The sequence below is a fragment of the Anolis sagrei genome, chromosome 4 (genome assembly GCF_037176765.1).
Source record: "Anolis sagrei isolate rAnoSag1 chromosome 4, rAnoSag1.mat, whole genome shotgun sequence".
Classification (NCBI taxonomy): domain Eukaryota; kingdom Metazoa; phylum Chordata; class Lepidosauria; order Squamata; family Dactyloidae; genus Anolis; species Anolis sagrei.
The window spans coordinates 154261262-154281971 of record NC_090024.1 but is presented as its reverse complement, the minus strand read 5'-3'; the positions used below and the strand labels follow the sequence as shown (position 1 = coordinate 154281971).

The 20710-nt window shown below is 39.1% G+C and overlaps 1 protein-coding gene across 3 annotated transcripts in view; it reads right to left on the bottom strand.

Moving 5' to 3' along the window:
* The window catches only part of COL24A1 (collagen type XXIV alpha 1 chain), a 215046-nt gene that overhangs the window by 27643 nt on the left and 166693 nt on the right, over positions 1-20710 (bottom strand). For all 3 annotated transcript variants that reach the window (XM_060773864.2, XM_060773865.2, XM_060773866.2), the window contains exons 36-46: positions 17902-17955; positions 16929-17036; positions 13182-13235; positions 12708-12815; positions 11849-11902; positions 10907-10960; positions 10439-10495; positions 8646-8699; positions 6132-6185; positions 5970-6023; positions 2386-2439 (exon numbers count right to left, since the gene is read on the bottom strand). In XM_060773864.2, the coding sequence (XP_060629847.2) occupies positions 2386-2439; positions 5970-6023; positions 6132-6185; positions 8646-8699; positions 10439-10495; positions 10907-10960; positions 11849-11902; positions 12708-12815; positions 13182-13235; positions 16929-17036; positions 17902-17955 (705 nt within the window). The remainder of the gene's footprint in view (positions 1-2385; positions 2440-5969; positions 6024-6131; positions 6186-8645; positions 8700-10438; positions 10496-10906; positions 10961-11848; positions 11903-12707; positions 12816-13181; positions 13236-16928; positions 17037-17901; positions 17956-20710) is intronic.

Below are 20710 nucleotides of genomic sequence, written 5' to 3'. Positions count from 1 at the left end.
TAACAAGATCTCGTTCAGGTCAAATGTCTGCGTCACCTCCACAGTTTACCCCAATTGATTCTAAATGTGCAATTCTCAGCTGTGTTGCTTTGAATAGAAAAAGGGCTGTTTTGTGTGTTATTTTAGGGTTCTGGCCGGCCAACAAAAATGAGGTTTTAATATATGGGTCCCAGTGTGTTTTTTGAATAATGTATGGTCCAAGGCAATGGTCTCTCTCTTTCTTATACAGCTCACAGTTGAACAATACATGTGTGATATCCTCCACCTCTGGTGCTCCACAAATACAAAATCGTTCGTTGTATGGGACTTGATTAAACCTTCCGTGCTTGTCCATTGTATCCAGCTGTTCAAAACGAGCTCTGGTAAATACCCTCCTAAGGTGTTTAGGCATTTCTGTTTTTAGATATCGAGCTGTTTGGAAAGTATGTTTAAAGCGGCCTAACCATTTCAGTGAGCCAGCTTTACTGAGGGTAGCGATGTCTTTTTGGCCTTCTATATCCAATACTCGTTGAGCAACTATTTTTGGGTCTAACTCTTCTAAGAGATTCGGATACCGAGTCGGAAGTCCACAGCTCCTAATGTATTTTGTCAGGAGAACTAACCAAGAGGTCTGATGTTGATTTTCTATCTGCTCTAACAGGCACAGTTTTGGGAGTCTATCATTTTCCATGGCCATCAGTTTTGCCCAGTAGTTGTAGGCCCTGATTTTGGATAAGCCATCCACAGTTCCGCTCTTACTGCGGCAGCTGGGGCCGTCCTGTCCACCCCTACCAAGGCATATTTCACTATGGAAAAAGTCTATTAAGTTGGGCCTATATTTTATAAAACAGGCAGGATTTTGCAGATATTTTCACCCATCATATTTTTATTTTTTTCATCAGTTGGAACTCAAGATTTCTGGTGAAGAAGATAAGATATTCAGAAAAATAAAATGTCTGTGAAACATGTTTTGACTGTTGGCCAGGAGCCTTTGTTTCCTCTTCTAATGTAATAAACTATTTTTATACAATAGGCACGTGAGAATGACTTAGAAATAAATCTACTTTAGCTCAACAATTAAACCCACCTCAAAATGGTAAAAAACACAGCTAGACAATAAATGATGGGAACAGCTGCAATAAAACACAGTTCTCCCAAAAAGGATATTTGATGGCTGAAGAACCATAGCAGAGAAGGCATTGCTCTGAACAGCAGGAAGATCATCCTAAGCAGAAGCCTTCCTGCTGATCTAAACAGAGCACAGATATACAAGTGTGCTAGCTAATATCGTAAGAAATTTTCTACAAAGAAATTGCACACTTCTAAATTAGTACAGTACATTGATCTCCAAAGAATGGCATAGGCCCCTTCCACACAACTGCATAAAACCCCACGTTTTCTGCTTTGAACTAGAATAGTATGGACTCAGGTAACCTAGTTCAAATAAGATATTGTTGAGTTGCCAGTCTTGATATTCTGGGTTATATGGCTGTGTGGAAGGGCACATAGTCAGTAAAGTTATACATAGCAGATAAAATTAGAAGGGTAACCATAGGAAAATGCCTGAACAAGGGAAAATTTCTTCAAAACTATTTTTTAAAATCTGATTTAGTAATAAATGAAGAAAAATTTGTCCAGAATGACATTAATCTTTATTGTGTGCTTTAAACACAAATGAGTGTATAATATTGGGATGATAAATCTTCATTTTTCTGATTTCTGTAACCTTTGGATCCTTTGGATGCTGTAACCTTTGGTACCCCTCCCCACCCATGACGCCCCATAACAGTAATGAGAAACTGTGTAGCCCTTTTGCATATGTTGTCCAAAAAGCTTCATTTTTTGGAAAGTGCTACACTTTCAACACAAAAACTAAATGCCACACAGCCTTCTTCACTCTATATTTGGACAGAGTTGGGGAATTTGCGAATTTCAATTGCAACCCTAATACAAAATGGATCTGATATAATCCTTAATGTATCCCTTAGAAAGTATGTCCTACTGAAGACTGTGGACTTATTTGCAGGTAAATAGTTTATTTATCCATTGCACTTTTAAGTTCCCCACTGGACACTGTATAGTCCAGGCATGGGCATACTTCAGCCCTCCAGGTGTTTTGGACTTCAACTCCCACAATTCCTAACAGCCTACTTGCAAGAATAATTTACAAGAATAATATAATAATGCAGGAATAATATAATAAACTATGACAAAGCAAGATTGTGCTGTAAAGATTAAATATACCCATTAACAATTTGTTACTCTGCTATTCAACCCTTTGGGTTACACATAACCTTTGTTCTCATTCTCATTTCTCTGTCATCAGTAGCATCCCTGCATGAAGAAACCTGTTGTCAGCTGTCTGAAATATGAATACAGCATTAACACAACAGTTTATTTACTTACAGGCAGTCCAGGTTTCCCAGCTTGACCACTCATTCCTTTTGCACCCACGGAACCCTAGAAATTTCAAAATATAATTATCTGATAACATAAATGAGATGTAACAGTAGGGCAGGGGCCTACATTTCTCTGACAAGGAGCTAGGAATATGCCCTGTTATCCAGAGTTGAGTCAGAGCCCCCCCCACCCCACCCCAAATCACTCCCACATCATGAAAATGTAAGATATGACACTGGCTGTGTATTCTTTTTTTTTTTTTGTTAGGTATGGGAGTCTGTCTAAGATTCACATTCATGCACAGAAGCATGACTCCCAAAGTCATTATGTTTTGGTGAAAGATGGCTCAAAGATGGCTCATTATTTCACAATTCAGAGCATCTTCTGATCAGATGATACTTTATTTTCTATACAAGGTGGATAATTTTTTTTACATGTTTCCAGACTACAAAGTTGAACTTAGCTATGTACTATTTCACTGAATATAAAGGATTTCCAACAAGTAGTCTTCTATACTCAGCTACTCAGAGGAAATGGTCCAGTTTAGAATTAATAATATTGGGTTTCTAACCATGGTTTATCATCCAAGAAGTCATGTGCCTGTATGCTCCCCATGCATATCCCACTTCAGTACTGTTAATCTGCGAAGGAAATTGTAGTTTAATCACCGTTTAGTAACCAGGATCTGAAACCCTGATTTTTTTTTTCTGTCTGAACCAAGCCAAAGTCACCTAAACTTCTGTCAGCTTCTACAATAGGTTCTTCCCCTATGCCACCTATTTCTAAAGACCAAGGATTATATCATAATACAACATTTTCATTTGAATCCAAAGTGATCTTTGTTCCATATAAAGATTATTATATATGTATATAAAAGAGAAAGCACATTGGACTAAGGCAGTGATTCTCAAACTCTGCTCCCACAATTCCTAACAGCTGGCAAGCTGGCTATGATTTATGGGAGCTGAAGTCCAAAACACCTGGAGGAGCAGAGTTTGAGAAACACTGGACTAAGTTAATAGTGTCACACAATTATCTTTGTATATCTCATTGTGGTGGCTAGGAGGTTGGGGTAATGGGATCAGAAATATATGATGTATTGAGGGCACCACCAGGTAGATTGGAGTGGGTGATCCCTGTCCTTCTCTGCAACCCCCCATTTTTTGGTGGTGGTGATTAAAACATGGGTTATTATATTCTGGGAAGCAAAATTGTGTTTTATATCAAAGATGCAAGACCCTGAATGCAATTTGTTTTCCTTCGGAAGTGAGAGGGAATGGTGCCAGAAAGTAGATCAGATTTTCCAAAGTAGTCGAATATAGATCTATATTTTAATCTTCTGAATTAATACAATAATTCTAGCTCTTATGCTTTAAAAGGGCATCAATTTTAATGCTTTGGTCTGTTTTAATTCAGTGCTTGATCTCAACCTTACACCATCTAAATTCTGCTCAATGGTATAACTTAGGGCTTTTAGCTGTATTTGTACCTTATAAAACAAGCATGGGCAAACTTCGTCCCTTCGGGTGTTTTGGACTTCAACTCCAACAATTGCTAACAGCCTACAAGCTGTTAGGAATTGTGGGAGTTGAAGTCCAAAACACCCAGCTGTTAGGAATTGTGGGAGTTGAAGTCCAAAACAGTTTTCATTTGTTACCCATCTGGAGTCTATTTAATAGTAATAATCACAGCAATTTTGTTACTTGCCTCTCCTCACAGCTCAAAGAGAGGCAGATAACAAAAGGAAAACAGATTTTTAAATTTTAATTCTTTTGCCATGTAGACACTATATGTACAATTGTTCAACTTATGGGCACATGTTTAACTGCAGTTGTAAGATTTTTCATTAAACTTCTGACTGCTAAACTATTTTTAGGAATAAAGCTGTTATATAATATTTCAGCCCAAGAGACAGAAATGGAACATTTGAAAGGAAACCGCAAAGGCTGGCTTTATATTTGAGTGTTTTTGTTACTACATTATGCATGTACTGCCAAAACTAAAGAATAGTGTGATCATGGAATGGGCTTTGAAGAGCTCCTAAGACATGCAAGTTAATAAACTATTGATTTTGCTTCCAGTCACAGATTATCACATGTCCCACTGAAACATGTTTTACTGGAGCAAGACTTGGTTGAAAGTAGAAGCCCGAAGGTGCAATGGGAATATTAAAATAATTCTGTTTACAATGCTTTAAAATATATGAAAAGGCATTGTTTTTCAGTGGAATACATCACAAGCAGCTTTAATTGTATCCTCAAATCAAAGTACTATTTAGAAGTGAGACATTTATATGTAGTTCTCTGGAACTTAGTCATTTCTCCTTGTGTCAAATACACAGGCATTCTACTATGGCTAAACTTTCTTTACAAATGAGTTCAAACCGATTTTTGTACAATGGCCACAGTCCAGAGCCTTACTGCTTAAACATCCTTAGTGGGATAACAGGCTCCTGTCCTCCTGAATAAAAGTCCCGAGATGCCATCATTAATTTTGAAATCTGCCCAAGTTCCAGAAGGTACCTGCAGGGGGTACTGCTGTACAAAACAGTGCAAGCGTTTTGGTTTGCATAAAGAATTTGCTGAATGATTGCCTCTATCAAACTGGCTGCAATTCCAGATCCAGATTCCTGAGTAACTTCCTTTTAAGGACACAGGATAAAATGATTTAAGTATGTCCACACAAGCAGCTTTTAAAAAATATGATAGAAATGAACTCAAGCAAAAAACAAAAGCAGTATTTAAAAGACCCGCAGACTGCCTCATTTGTCTCTGATGTCAGTGTTTAAAGATCTTTAGTTGGTTATAGTTCTTAAAAGTCTCATTCTAAAAAGTGGTGCATACAAATCCAAAAGCTACATGGATCAAGATCCTAAAATATTTCATGTAGGGAGCCCCTCATCTTCCAGCCTAGCTGTAAAGCATGAAAAAAAACCTACTCGCTTTTCTGGAATAGTGATGTGAACTTGGCTCCTCCCCATCTTAAAGTAACAGGGTGTATTGTTAACGGGAGCAGGGAAACAAAATCGGGATCAGGATTGCTCCAGGGGGAGGGAGAAAAGACTTTCAATTTCCCAGTGTAGTGATTCCAGTTCTCAAACTAAGTAGATAGCAAAGTGAGGCTCCAGAATCCCAATCACTGCAAGCTAAAGGGCGTGTATGTGTGTTAGAGGGTGCATATGCACATGTATGTGACACATGTGCAGCCCCTATTCCATGTCTAGGTCACTATACCAGCATTTGATCCCTGCCCGATCTGAGTTTTTGGCAAGCAGTGAAGACCATGCTGTGTCTTCACTGGGTGTCTACTCTGGTTGTTTTAAAAACTATTTTGAAAGTAGATTTTAAACTAGTTTAATTGGTTTTTAGTAACTGAGTTAATGTTTTAAAAGTATTTTTGGCAATTCTGCATCACCTCAGCAGTTTGGTGGGTTGAGAGGTAAGAAACAAATGCCCTGAACAACTGAATGTGAAGATGAGTGAACAAATAACATATGTGCAGGCTTATCAATAAAAGTATTAGACTTTGTGTATCATTAATTTCAAGCAGTTTTAATGTGTGTGTGTGTGTGTGTATTCTTTTTGACCTACTTGAGATCCTCTCTCTCCTTTTGGTCCTGGTTCACCTCTTTCACCCGGTTCACCCTTGGGAAAAACAAAGCAATAGAAAACAATTACCAGCAAATATCAAAACTAGTGGGAAATAAATAAGGATCCCCTCGACTTCTACCCTCTTATTCAGCACAGACTTACTGGTGGCCCTTGTTGTCCAATAGCACCTCTACCTCCTGGAAGCCCTTGGTGACCCTAGAATAAGAGACATAGCATTTTATGGGCTAGAAACATACTACCCTTTGACAAGACTGTTGAGGAAGTGGTAGTTAGCTCTTCAACATATTGCTTTCAGTGCTGATACCTCACTGACTCTTTTTCTTCTAAATATACCATATTTAAGTTTTTCCAATCTGAAGTTTTTCTTGCAACATACTAGGCTTTTCTTTTTTGTGTCAGGAGTGACTTGAGAAACTGCAAGTTGCTTCTGGTATGAGAGAGTTGGCTGTCTGCAAGGACGTTGCCCAGTGGGCACCTGGATGTTTTACCATCCCATGGGGAACTTGTCTCATGTCCCAGCATGTTCCCTCGGCTCCCCGGAATAAAATCACCGACTTTTCGGTCAGCAGTCCTGTCAGCACAAGAGTTTAACCCATTGTGCTACTGGGAGCTCCCCAACAGACTAGGGTGAAAATACACAGTTGTTCTATGCATGGGCATATGACTTTTAGAAACTTTATCTCTGCTTTCCATCCAACTTGCTCTTGCTCCTTCCTCTGGTTTTTGTCACTGTAATACACTTGATGTTCCTTTACTTCTGTTTTCTACCTGTAATATATCTGCACTGCAAGCTTTCAATCTACATTTTAAGCTACAGCCACCTTTTGGGTCTTGTTTGTTTATCATGGCAGTTTCTAGTCTTTTCTCTGAGGAAGATATCTATCAAATATAATTTTATTTGTTTATTTATTTATTTACAGCATTTTTACCCCGCCTTTTACAGCATTTTTACCCTGCCCTGTGGGCGGCAGCTAGATTACTCACCGGAGCATCATACAGGGAGTATACCACCCCTCTGTTATGTCAGCTCCACTGGCTGCCGATCCAATTCCGAGCACAATTCAAAGTGCTGGTTTGACCTACAAAACCCTATAAGGTTCCGGCCCAGCGTATCTGTCCGAACGCATCTCCTTCTACGCCTCGGAGTTTAAGATCTTCTGGGGAGGCACTGCGCTCGGCCCCACCTCTATCACAAGTGAGATTGGTGGGGACGAGGAGCAGGGCCTTCTCGGTGGTGGCCCCTCGCCTGTGGAACTCACTCCCCGGGGAAATTAGGTCATCGACATCCCTCCTCTCCTTTAGAAGGAAATTAAAAACATGGATTTGGGACTAGGCCTTCAGGTAATCTGGCGGATAGATAAGGCACAAGCAACGACTAGAATTGATGGATTGGACAATGTGGAATTTGAATTTACGGACTCTGAGATGATAAACGTTGAGCACTAGATTGTTTTTAGGGATTGTGATGTATAATGGATTGTTTTAATTGTTTTAATTACTGTTTATATGTTTTATTTTTTACCTTGTTGTTGTGCCGGCATCGAATTGTGTCTTTTTGTAAGTCACCTTGAGTCCCCCCTCGGGGGTTGAGAAGGGCGGGGTAGAAGCGCGAGAAATAAATAAATAAATAAACCCGGGGGGGGGAGGGGGAGACTCAGAGCGGCTAACAAAGGTAGCAATTCGATGTCACAAATCAATAACACAGTATAAAACCATAAATACATACAGTTAAAACAACAGCAATTAATTATAACCAAATTATCATAACAGTCATTAAAAAAATATTAAGTCCATAAACCCATTGATAGAACAATAAAACCGTATCCTCATAAATATTGTCTTGCCAATCCATTTCCAGTCAAAGTGCTGCTTTATGTTTATTGTCCAAAAGCCTGTTCCCAAAACCAAGATTTTAATTTCTTCCTGAACGCCAGGAGGGATGGGGTTGATCGTATTTCATTTGGAAGCACGTTCCACAGGCGGGGGGCTACAGCCTAGAAGGCCCTGTCTCTTGTCCCGCCAGCCACCTTTGCGATATTGGCGGGAGTGAGAGAAGGGCCTCCCCGGATGATCTTAAGTTACGAGGTGGGACGTAGAGGTAGATGAGTTCGGACAAGAAAGCTGGGCCAGAACCATATAGAGCTTTAATTTTATAAAAACTACCAGTATTACCATTATATTTGTTTATTTATATCTTATTTTCCTCTCTTAAATGAGAGTGAAAGTAGCTAAATAATTCTATGAGGTAGTTGGTTACCTCCTGGGAATTTCTTAATTGAAAAGGGATTTGATTCCAGGTGTCCTGGGTCCACATCTTGTACTATACTACACAGACCATAAAAGAAAACACTACAACCTTATTCACCAAACCAGTTCACAAATCTTTACACAAGATTTCTTAGATTTGATCTATCTATCTATCTATCTATCTATCTATCTATCTATCTATCTATCTATCTGAATGAATACCCTTTAGTATTCCTGTGGAAACCGTATCAGGATTTCTCTCAATAGCTAATACCTGTCCTATCTTTCCCTTTCTTAATCACCATGGTTAATGTTAAGATGCATACAAAGTTGTTTGGTAGGCTATTATCTGTTTGAAATAAAAGATTGAACACATTATAATAAAATAAAAACCTAAGTCATGTTTACCATGTAACCTGTATCACCGGGTTCTCCTCTCTCACCATGTTCACCAATAGGCCCCTAAAGAAACAGGCACCAACAGACCAGGTTGTTTAAAACTGAAATATAATCACATGATGGAAATTTTAAAATACAGTTGATTAATATGTTTTTGAAAATCCAACTTTCACCAGAAAAAAGGGGGAAAAAAGGGATATTTCACACAATGTCATACCTCCATTCAACCATGAAAGGTCCTAATCTGTGTGCGGGGGGGGGGGGGGGGGGATTAGTTCCAACAGAGATGAATGTATACAAAATCAACACTATATGTGTTAATATGGCTAGCTAATGTTTGGTATATATGGGAGATACATTCCAAGAACTCATGTGGATACTTGAAATGGTGAATAAGTGCAAATCCTGTATTTTCACTATATGTCTGCGAGAAACACACCATAGGAGGACCTAGAGAGGCTCACAAAGACTCTTCTCGGAGTTGGATACTCTTGGAGCAGGGATAAGTGAAACTGGACATTGAATTCATGGATAAGGAGATCACACTGTGTGTGTGTGTGTATGTATGTATATATATATAGAGAGAGAGAGAGAGAGAGAGAGAGAGAGAGAAAACTCAAAATGAAAAGCAGATTACCTTTGCAACACATGGTAGAAAGATTTAATGAAACTAGCACATATAATGCTTAACACTTAAATGTAATGTTGAACTCACAAAAGCAATGCTTCTATATGTCTAGTCCTTTGGACTTCAACTCTCAAAAATCCTATCTAGTATGACCAATGTTGAGGAACTCTGGTAGCTGTAGGCTCAAAGATCTGGAGGACCAAAATTTACGAACCACTGTTCAAAAGTGTTTCACATATATTACTTCAGTATTCCCTTCAATAGCCCAATGTGTAAGCCACTAGGGAAATATTTTCTTACTAAGTCTAGGAATGAGTTTAGGGAGAAATGTGGTTCTTCTGTGGCCAGAAGTGAGCCTGTGCAAAATCACACTTGGAATATTCTAGAGCTACGTAACTTCTGAGAAGAGTCCCACATGTACATTTCCACCATGTATGCCCAGGCATCCCCAAAAGGCATTCCTTGAGTTCCAAGTCTGCTGCAAAAGCAAGCAGATGTGAATGAGGGGAGGAGGGCAGTTTGACTGGATTCTCAGGAAACTCCTCTCTGTTTTATCAGGTACAATTTTGCTGTCTCATCTATCTAGAACAGTGGTTCTCAACCTGTGGTCCCCAGGTGTTTTGGCCTATAACTCCCAGAAATCCCAGGCGGTTTACCAGCTGTTAGGATTTCTGGGAGTTGAAGGCCAAAACATTTGGGGACCCACAGGTTGAGAACCTCTGGTCTAGACTAAGTCATGTATCCCTTTGGGGACTTGTTGGAAGTGAAGGAGAGCTAATCTGATGGCATAAAGTTCTAGCCAGTTGTTCTGTATGGCCTTTCTATTTGAGTCCAGACCCTCTGAGTTGAGAGACCTCTGAAGTGAGCCCCCCACCCCAGGAAACCGGCACCTACAGTAATGGAGTCTCTTGAATTGTCCTGAAAGAGTATTCCTAGAGATAGATTACAATGTTTGTCCATGAAAGGAAGGACCTTCAAACCTTCCTAGTTAGATAGATTTTGACATGGTGATGTCTTGCAGCAGATGAGAATGTCTACATCCATTTTTACAAGCTGAAAGGAGCTAATGGAAAGAACCAAATACAACGAAAAATATGATGAGTTTTAAAACTATATCCATTCTACACTCATCTATACAACATGGCTGTAGTTTTCTGGATAAAGAAAGACCTACTGGTTCACCTATGGGCCCAGGAGGTCCTAATAGTGTGCTGTCTTCCCCAGGATAACCCTAAAATAAAAAATAAATAAAAAAACAATTATCACTGGTCATGAACTTCAGGGATATTAATAAGCTAATAATGAGGAACATAAGGAATATATTTTCAAACATTTTCTTATCCTAGGTAGTCATTTCTTAAAATATCAATGCACCCTGCTGCTCCCATAAATTTTTCCATATATCGCGGCTCTATTTTGAGAAAAAAAAGGTTTATTAAAATTGGTTTATAAAGGAAATATTTTACAGAGCAATTCCATGTTTCCATTCAACAGTAAATTGTCCTAAAATGAATTGAATCTACACTTGGAACTGCATTATTTGACTTTAGTATATTCCTACAATATTGTTAAGTGGTCATACAATTTAATAATGCCATTCCTATACAGTAGGGATGTATATGTCAATTTCTATTTTAAATACCTTCTCTCCTTTTGGACCTGGAGGACCAGGTGATCCTGGTTGACCTTGATGACCCTAAGAAAAAAAGAGGAAAAATTGAATGTAAATTTCAACCCATCCCAACATCTTAAAAAAAAAAAACCACAGATGTGTAGATAAAATACAGCCAACGGTGACATATTAGACAAAACTATCCTCAGTTGAACAATTTTTTAAAAGACTGACAGAACTCAAGGCTTGGGGATTGAATCACTGGATTACAATGCCCCATGATAATTAGAGACTGTATTTTAAAAATATTGGTGGTTTTTTGGTAGATATAGATATAGATAAGTAGAAAAACGTGTAGCCTTCAGCAGTGTTCCTTCAGAGCAGCATGGAATTGACATCTCAATGTTAAAAGAAATAACAAAATAAAGTTAATAATCATAATCTTTAAACTTCAAAAACAAAAAATCATTTTTTTTAAACTTTTTTGTCCATCGGTCAAATAATCATGTATACAAACTTGTACATGATCAAAATGGCTGTATTGTTGCCTTGTTTGTACTTCCTGCAATTAAGGTTATTAGATCCAGAGTCTAATGTATCTGCAAATTCTCTGGAAAAGATGTTTCCTCTGTTCATTCTCCTCTTACTTTGACATACAAAGATAGTTCCTGTTGTAACAAGTAAGTATGCTTTATAGTGGCAAGTGCAGGAAAAAAAAGGAGAGAACAAGGGGAGCAAAACGGATGAAAAAATAGTTGTCTTCTGGTCATCTGTATTCAGTGGATGATTGAAATCTCCATATGACAACCTGGCAAGCACCGCACTTGTGGTGCAATGCATACATCAATAAGAGGAATGGATATTTCTTTTCACAAATTGATTGGTAAGAGCAATTGCAGTACAACATGCATAGATGACAGTTAATACAAAACACTGACAGACATATGGACACATTTTGAAAGTATGTCATACCCCATAACCTGGAATTCCTGGTTCTCCTGTAGATCCCATTGTTCCTATAAGTCCCTGTAAAGGCAATAATGAATATACTTCATCAGTCAAGCTGACAGAGCACATACCACTTCTGATTTAGGAATATATTGTATTGTATTTCATCGCATATGCTGTTTTGGGCCAAAAAAGGGGGTGCAACTATTACATGATGAAAAAAATCATACTGCTGGCAGACAATCTGCATACAGTAAAGTCAGCTGAGGAAGATAACTTTCTTGCTGTAAATGGTCTAGCTAGTACAGGGAAGACCCCAGGCTTCCCTCTTCATCTGTCTTTCTGCACAACATAAACAACAGCTTTGCCCATGTGCCCATTCCCTTTCCAGCTACGGTGCTTCACAAGGTTGAGTCCAAAAACACTGGGTTGAACAGAGACAGTATTGTCATTCTCTTCAACTCAGTCTTTTCAGGCAATAGCAAAAAAGGGGGGGGGGGGGGGCAAGTGTAACCAAGTGAAATACCATAGCTGAACGGGGGACAGATGCAAAGGGAAAGCTGTTGTTTGTATAGTGAGACAAAACATGTGAAGAAGGAGGCCTGGAGTCTTTCTGTGAAGTTAAAAATACAGTACAGAGGCACTCTATAATTTCCCGCAACCAATCAAGTGGCAGCCTAGCTTCCTATGGAAGGGAATTTCAAGGTGGGTGGCAATATCCACTGAGAAGGCTGTCTCTCATTTCTTCACCGGATGAGTCTGTGACAGTGTTGGGACCAAAAGATTTGGTTCTTCTCCTACACACACACACATTATACGACTTCTTCATGCATCTTCATACTTAATTATAAGACTTGGTAATTTAAACAAGCACTGTACTAACTGGGAGCCCCCTAGTTCCTCTTGAACCCTTTGGACCAATTTCTCCACTCTGGCCAGGGTCACCTGTGGCTCCAATTTCTCCTGCGGGCCCGTGTTGACCCTTTTCGCCCTATTGGGAAAGTGGGAGGAAAACAAATTACAACCGCTGAAAGTGGCAATCTGTGGATTTTTAAATAAATGATAGATTCTCATTAATAAGGAATACAGTTGTCCCTCCATGTCATGAATTCTGTATCCACGGCTTGAAAGTCCCCCTCCCCCAGTCCAAAAAGCAAACCCTGATTTTGCCATTTAATGTAAGGGGCATCATTTTGCTATGCCATCGTATATCATGGAAGTTCAGCATCCACAGATTTTGGTATCCAAGGGTTGGGGGAGGAGAGGTGTCCTGGAACCAAACTGCAGTGGACACCAAGAACCCACTGTATTTATAATTCAAATAGAATTCATAAGCTAAAGAATGAAGATGGACTACCTTTTTTCCTGGACGGCCCCTTTGACCTGGACTTCCTGTAGCTCCTTCAGGCCCCTGCGGTTATTTGTCAGGAAAGAAAACAGCTCTGAGACCATGTTTAAACTGTACTGTAAATTTAATTATGTTAGAAAGGCCACTTCAATTGTTATTAAATTTGGTCTTGAAAATATTAGCGTGATGGTTCCATGCTGCAGCACAGTGATATGATCTTTAGGATTAAAAAAAAAATCAAAACAGTGGAAACTGCACCAAAATATAACATGTCCAGACAGAGAACAACAGCTGGGGATAAAACAGATTTTGTGTTTGAGCCAAAAGCTCCATCTAGCAAACAGTATATTGGAGCAAGAAAGGACTGAAATATGTCAAATTCAGGTCTGAGAAAACTCTTCAATGATGTACTTCTCTTAGTGCAGTTCTTGACAGTAGGTTTGGATATGCAGACTATCAGCCAGCAACCTCCTTAATCAAGCACAAAACAAATTAAGCAGAAAACCTCCATGCTTTTCCATGTCTAGCCATTAAAGTTTTCACAAAGTAATCTAGATGTTAAAACACCTTCATGGGTTTTGGGTAAATCCTTTGGAGGAGAACAAGATGTTAAAGCTTTGAATTCCTTTACTGCAAGACAAAGGCTCAAGCATGCCACAACTTTTCATTCTTTAGTATAGAAATGGTACCACACAGAGTAGCCTGAGTTAAAAGCCTCAACTACCAATAACTACATTTCCTGGAATTGGATTATTTCCTCTGTCCTGCACCAGATGACATTCGCCTCCTCCCTGTGTTACACCTTCCATGGAATCAATACACAGTAATACACATGACACCCTTTCTACCTGGCTTTGTTCTGCCTTTTCATTTTCAACCTTTACTGGTCCTTATCAATGACAAGCCATCACAGCCTTTTTCTCAGTCAACGTACAGACATTTTAAAAGTTTGAATCTTTGGAAAGTTTAGACCCATGTTTTTAAAAACCTTGCTGATACTCTTTGTATATACAAAATGAATGGTTAATATGGTTCATAATTCTGTTTAATTTCCCACCCACCCTCAGATTTTTATGGCCACAAGAGAGAGTAATTTAGGGAGGGAAGGAAGCTGCTGATTGTCACATTATGAAAACAAATAATGTAGCCAGAAAAGGATTTTCAGCAGACATAAACAGCTAACTTCTGGATTAGAACTTGTTAATTGGTTCATAATAAAACATTGTTTTTATACTTGACTAAGAAAAACAAACAGAATAAAATGTGTTGCAGCTGACCAGATTTTGTCCCTGAGCTTTTTTTTTTTTTTTTGCAGTATGTTATTTAAGAAAACACAACATAATATTTCTGGATGTCAATCATAAAAAGTCATTCAGGGAGCAACTTATTTGAACAGTTCCCTAACTGTGTCTCATCTAACTTAGCCCTGAGGCAGGATTGTCCACACCCTTGTGGCAGACTTCCAGGAATATTTGTATTATAAACCAGTGGAGTCTGGGAGTGGATAATAGAAAATTGAATGTTCTAATTACATCATATGCTTCAATGTTCTGTAAAGTTTAAAAATGGCCAAGCATACTGACCAGATGGACAATTGTTTGTATTCACTTCTTCTTAATATCCAATACATGACACTATCACTGCAACAACACATTGTTAAAAACATCAACATTTTCCACATTAAAGCAAGTCTTTGTGTCTAGCCATCATTGGGGCAGCAACATGGAAGACGAGATGGCCAAGTCAGATCATTTCTGCTCAGGACAGCCGGATTTATACTTGCCCCTAGAGCTGTGGTTCTCAACCTTTGGGTCGCCAGATATTTTGGCTTTCAACTCCCAGAAATATGAATAGCTGGCATAGTGGCTGAGATTTCTAGGAGTTGTAGGCCAAAACACCTGGAGACCCACAGGTTGAGAACTACTGCCCCTGAGCACGGAAGCAGCTACTAAGAAACCCCTTCTGATCTTCCAACCAGATGTGAAGCTAGTGTGGCAAAGGGAAAGGGCTCTCCAGATGATATCAAAATGATTGTTTCTAGAAGCAGCAACATGTGGTCCTATTAGGCAGCCCCAGGTAACAATATATCTTCAGCTCTTTGGACCAGATGAAGTTTCTGAACACCCTTTGAAGCCCCATATACAGCATGTTACAATAATCCAAATGTGTTGTAACTAGTATAATGTGATAAATTAAACATGAAATTAATGTAATACTAGGGTTGGTGGATATGACTCACTCTGTTTTTGAGATATGTATGCAAAATCTGAATGGCTGGACTGACATCAACATTTTTTTCTGAATCAGTGCTTAATACACTTAGGCCCCTTCCACACAGCTGAATAAAATCCCACATTATCTGTTTATCTGGGATATATGGCAGTGTGGACTCAGATATTCCAGTTCAAAGCAGGTATTGTTGGTTATTCTGTCTTGATATTCTGAGTTATATAGCTGTGTGGAATGGCCTTAAGTATATAGTAAAAGGAAGAATGGGGTAGAAATTGATAATAGAAAAGGAGACAGTGCAAAAGAGAGACTTTGAGTCATTTATAGCCTAGGCATGATTACTTAACTGTTTCAGGTCTACTACACCAGTAATTCCCAACCTTTTGTCCTCTTTTGGAGTTCAGCTCCCGCAATTCATAACAGCTAGTAAGCTGGCTGGGATTTCTGGGAACTGAAGTCCAAAATACCTGGAGGAGCAGACTTTGAGACTAAGTGGGTCTTGCTCCTCCTGGAAAAATATTATAGAATTATTGCCCTAAATACACATATGTCTTCTGATGTTAAGTGTCATTCCTTGAAGGCCTATAATTGCACAATTCTGAAACTGTTTGATTTTGATAAAAACACATATAACAGGATTTGCCATCATCTGATTTAATTGCAATCCTGTCACACACTGCATAAAATTCTGTGCAGTAGCTGATGTCTTGCTGTCTTAAATCATCAGGATGAAAGCCTCTATTTTGAGACCACAGCCTGTTCTCAAGATTGGGAGAGGCTTTTGAAGTTCAACAAGCAGTGGAAACAGAGAACACAACAGAACGTGCACTTCTTGTTTACATCCTTTCATGTAATGCCTGAAGTGGAGCCACAGAAAAGAAGGGAAAAATACAAAACCTAAACCCTGGGCATTTAAAGTACATGTTCAATTATCAATCTGAGGCATAGTTTGTCCTCCAAAAACATCTTTGTGTGGTCCTATTTCTGTAGTTGCCAGCAAAAGTGCTAATTGGCATTAGCTGCGACAGAATATCCCATTTAATTACTGCTGGAATAGAACCAACAATTTGCTTCATATGAGCCACTGAACAGCTATAACTTTCTCTGTGACTTTCATGCTTGTTCAGCTCATTTCTGTCCAATAATTGTGCAACTGGGGAAGGATTCCAAACACCTGTCCCAAGATGTCAGTTCTGCTGCATGGAAAGTTTTGTTATTTCAGGCACTGGAACCCCAAAATTTAATCCTGGGAAAATAAAGCTTCACCTTCTTACCCTCAAATAGTGCAGCAACTTTAGTAGTGGGACCAATGTACATGACCAAGGGTCATGGACAATTTCTGGATAGTGTCAATTTGACCAATATTATTTTGGTCCCTCCCAACATTCTTATGCTGTTTATAAACGCGTAAATATTGTCCCAAACAAGGGAACATGCATTGTTCATATATAATACCTGAGTGGCAAGGAACTGAAAGACAAATGGCCTACATTTTTGTTAATTGTGCTATATTTTGAGATTACTTACTGGAATGCCCCTCATGCCAGGTTCACCTGGGAGGCCTGTGACTCCTAGGATTCCGGTCTCTCCTTTTTCACCATCTTCTCCAGGAAACCCTTGGTCTCCTATACTCCCCTAAAGCAGACATATGCATAAATGATGGTTAGAAGAAACATTAATTTATCAGTTATAATCATTGTGCCATACATTGTTTCTTTGCAGTCTTTTAAAATGGAGGCTTAATGCTGTTTAGAACGGTATGCATAAAAATATTTGTAGCATATAAGGCAGGAAGAAAGAGGCAACGGAAGAAATGATTTGAACTTGGAGCTGATTGCTTATCAAGCTCAGGAAATAGGTCTAGGCCTGGGCAGTGCTTATATGTACCAGGGTGCTTGGCTCTGACCCATTCCAGGATCTGCAATACCTGCGGCTTCACAACTGTGGAGCATTTGGGTTTTTTTTTCAATTCCCCCTATTGCAATGCAGTTGTGCAGATTGCTAGAGCGCCCATACCTTACTTGTTTTCGACATGCAATATGATTTTCACCTATGCACACAGATGTACAGTACAGGCCCTAATTAAAAATATCCTTGATTTTACTTATTTTAGTTTAAGGCTTCTAATTCACATTCCTATGTGTGTTCGCACCATGTGTCATTAGAACACCACCTTTTCGAGCTGCATTCAATCCACATTATATGTTCACTATAGCTGTGTCCTTAGTTCAGCACATGAGAACATGAGAACATACTTGAACTAAGAAGATAGCAACAAATGTTAGCAGGAACTGCTTGTGAGTTTTTCCTGTCCTGATTTATCATGGTTAGCATGGCATCTCTAGTGTAGGCCTTCAACAGTAAGACATAACAGAGTAAATTATATATTTCCATGCAGCAATATTACTGCAGGGCTGTAAAGACAACTTTTAGTTTTCAGAAAAGTTTTAAAAAAACATTTCAGTGGAGGGGTTTAATGGTAAAAACTGTTAAAATGTACCTTTAACCCATCTTTTCCTTGAACACCATCTTCCCCAGGTGGTCCTGGCACACCCTGTTTTTTCATAAGAAATATATCGAGATGGCATCACTTCCAGACACTACAGCATATGCTGCAATATCTCAGCAACTAGAATGTCATCATGGTATTGGACATAAGAACAATTTATGAACAGTAAGAACAGAGAATATATTGAAGACATTTGCAGCTGTCTTATTTTCCTTTATAAAAATTCAAAACTTATCTTGAATAGATGAGGCTAAATTACTTGAGAAAACCTTGATAAATGTGTGAGAATGCGATAGGGAAATTAGTTTCCTGTATCCAAGGTGTGTAGTGAAGTGGGAAAGATCAATGAGATTAAGAACACCTGCATTTTTAAAGCAGGGCTTCGCGCACACATAAAAATCAAATTTCTGTGATGTTACTGATTCTGAAACTCAGGGTCCTTCCACACAGCCCTATATTCCAGAATATCAAGGAAGAAAATCCCGCAATATCTGCTTTGAACTGGGTTATCTGAGGGCCTGTCCAGACAGGGCCTTTATTGAGGGAACTCCCACAATAAAGGAGGGGCTGTCCAGACAACGTTCTGGACAGTCCCACATTAATTTGCTACAAACCAGGAAAACCTTGGTTTATAGCGAATTAATTTGATAGTGCATTTATTCTGCACAATTCCCACACTTTAGCGAGCTAAATAAGCCCAGTAAACTATGGGAATACCCCCCCTCTCCCCCCCAGTCCCTAGATTCTTTAGAAAACTTTAAAAAATAGATCTCTTAGAAAACTAAGAAAATCTCTCCCCCCCTTCCCCCCGCTCTTTTGGCATCTTTTGCACGTGCCAGGGAGCTGCTCTAAGGGGAAACTGCAGCACTGGTAAGCTTTTTAAAAAACTTTTCTAAAAGATCTGGGGGCTTAGGGGTAGGCGTAGGGCCTGCATACGTTCTCTCAAGCTAGTCCTGAGATAATGTGTGGACAACACCCCCAAAACATACGTGTTTTTAAAATGTGGACGCTTTTGAGATAAAGGGCTGTCTGGAACCACCTTGGGTCCACACTCAGATAATGTGGGATTTTCTGCCTTGATATTCTGGAATATAAGGTTGTGTGGAAGGGCCCTCAGGCCACTTCTACACTGTCATATAAATTCCAGATTATCTGTTTTGAACTGGATTATATGGCAGTGTACTCATATAATTCAGTTCAAAGCAGATAATGTGGATTATATGGTAATGTAGAAAGGACCTCAGTGTTTGATTCTTCCAAATCAATATGGCCACAATAATTTCTCTCTGCCTTCTATTTCAGTGGAAAACAAAGTCTAAAGCTAGCACTTTATATGTTAGGTCTGAATGTTAGGCCTCTTCCATACAGCTGAATAAACTCCCAAATTACCTGCTTTTAACTGAAATATATGGCAGTATGGACTCAAGATAACCCAGTTCAAAGCAGCTATTGTGGTATTTTCTGCCTTGATATTCTGGGTTATACGACTGTGTGGAAGGGCCCTGTGACGGCGCGTGTGGCGCCTCATATACTTTTATCCTGTTAGTTGCAGGATTTTAAACTGCCATTTTATTTCTGTTTACCTTGTACATGTATAGTTAAATTTCATTGGTTACTATAGCTGTCAATTTATTGTTGTTGTGCACCAATTGGCTTGTTTCCCTAGTTTTGTTGTTTAGGCTCCGCCCCTTCCAAGGGAGAAAGGGAAGGTTTCTCCCTCACCCTTTTTACCTCAGTAAAAGACTCATTGGATGGACGTGTCCAAAAGTTTGGCCCAAAAGCCCCTGGTCAAGGCATTTTTTACTACCAGTTCTTAAGTTTTACCCCTGAGTCTTATTCTTTATGTTCAGACCACCCTGAATAGAATTGTGAAGACCTCAGGCGCCCTCACACCAGTTCTTTGGCATCATAGGAAGGTCTTGTCCTTCAATTTAGGCCACTGAACTGGGGTTGTGGTTTGCTCCGGCATCCATAGCCATTGAGAGAGAGGGAACCAGAAAAGCTTCTCAGCTTATTACTCCTGGGACCCTGGACTTAGAGTTTATAAAGTATCTTTTCCCAGTTGAAACATAAACTTTGTGTCAAAGAAAGAGAACTGTTAACAATAAACATCATTTCGAGTTAACTGTTGTGTTCTGGTCCTTGGGAGTTCCAGTTTCCCTAAAGGAGGGCAAGAAAGCAATCCCCTGGGGAAAGCAGTTACGTCCATGCCTCTTTCTCTATAGCCCCAGGCGCGACGGCACAGGCCCTTAATTGAAGCTTATAGTGAATTGAAAAGATTGGTTAGTTGTCATCAACACTAATGTTGAAATGATCAAAACTATTATATTATGGCATTGACTTCATTACTTCTTCATCATCATCATCATCATCATCTTATTATTATTACTATGTTTATTTATTTACTTGAGCTATTAGTTTGCAAAGAAGTCTCTGGAATTTATTTATTTATTTATTTATTTCAAGCACTTCTACCCCGCTCTTCTCAACCCCCGAAGGGGGACTCAGGGCGGCTTACAAAAAGGCACAATTCGATGCCAGCAATATACATAATAAAATAAAATACATAGCAGCAACAATTATAAACAGTTAAAACAATCCAATTATACAATAACAGTTAATAAAAACCGATCTAATGACCAACGTTTGCCAAGTTCAAAATCCGTAAATTCATTCCACATTGTCATAATCCTATCCAACTCTAAAGAACATTATCAGGTGTTGTTGTGTCCCCCCCCCCTCCCAAATGATGTTCAAACTAATTTTATCATAACTCACCTAGATATCTTATGATATGAGA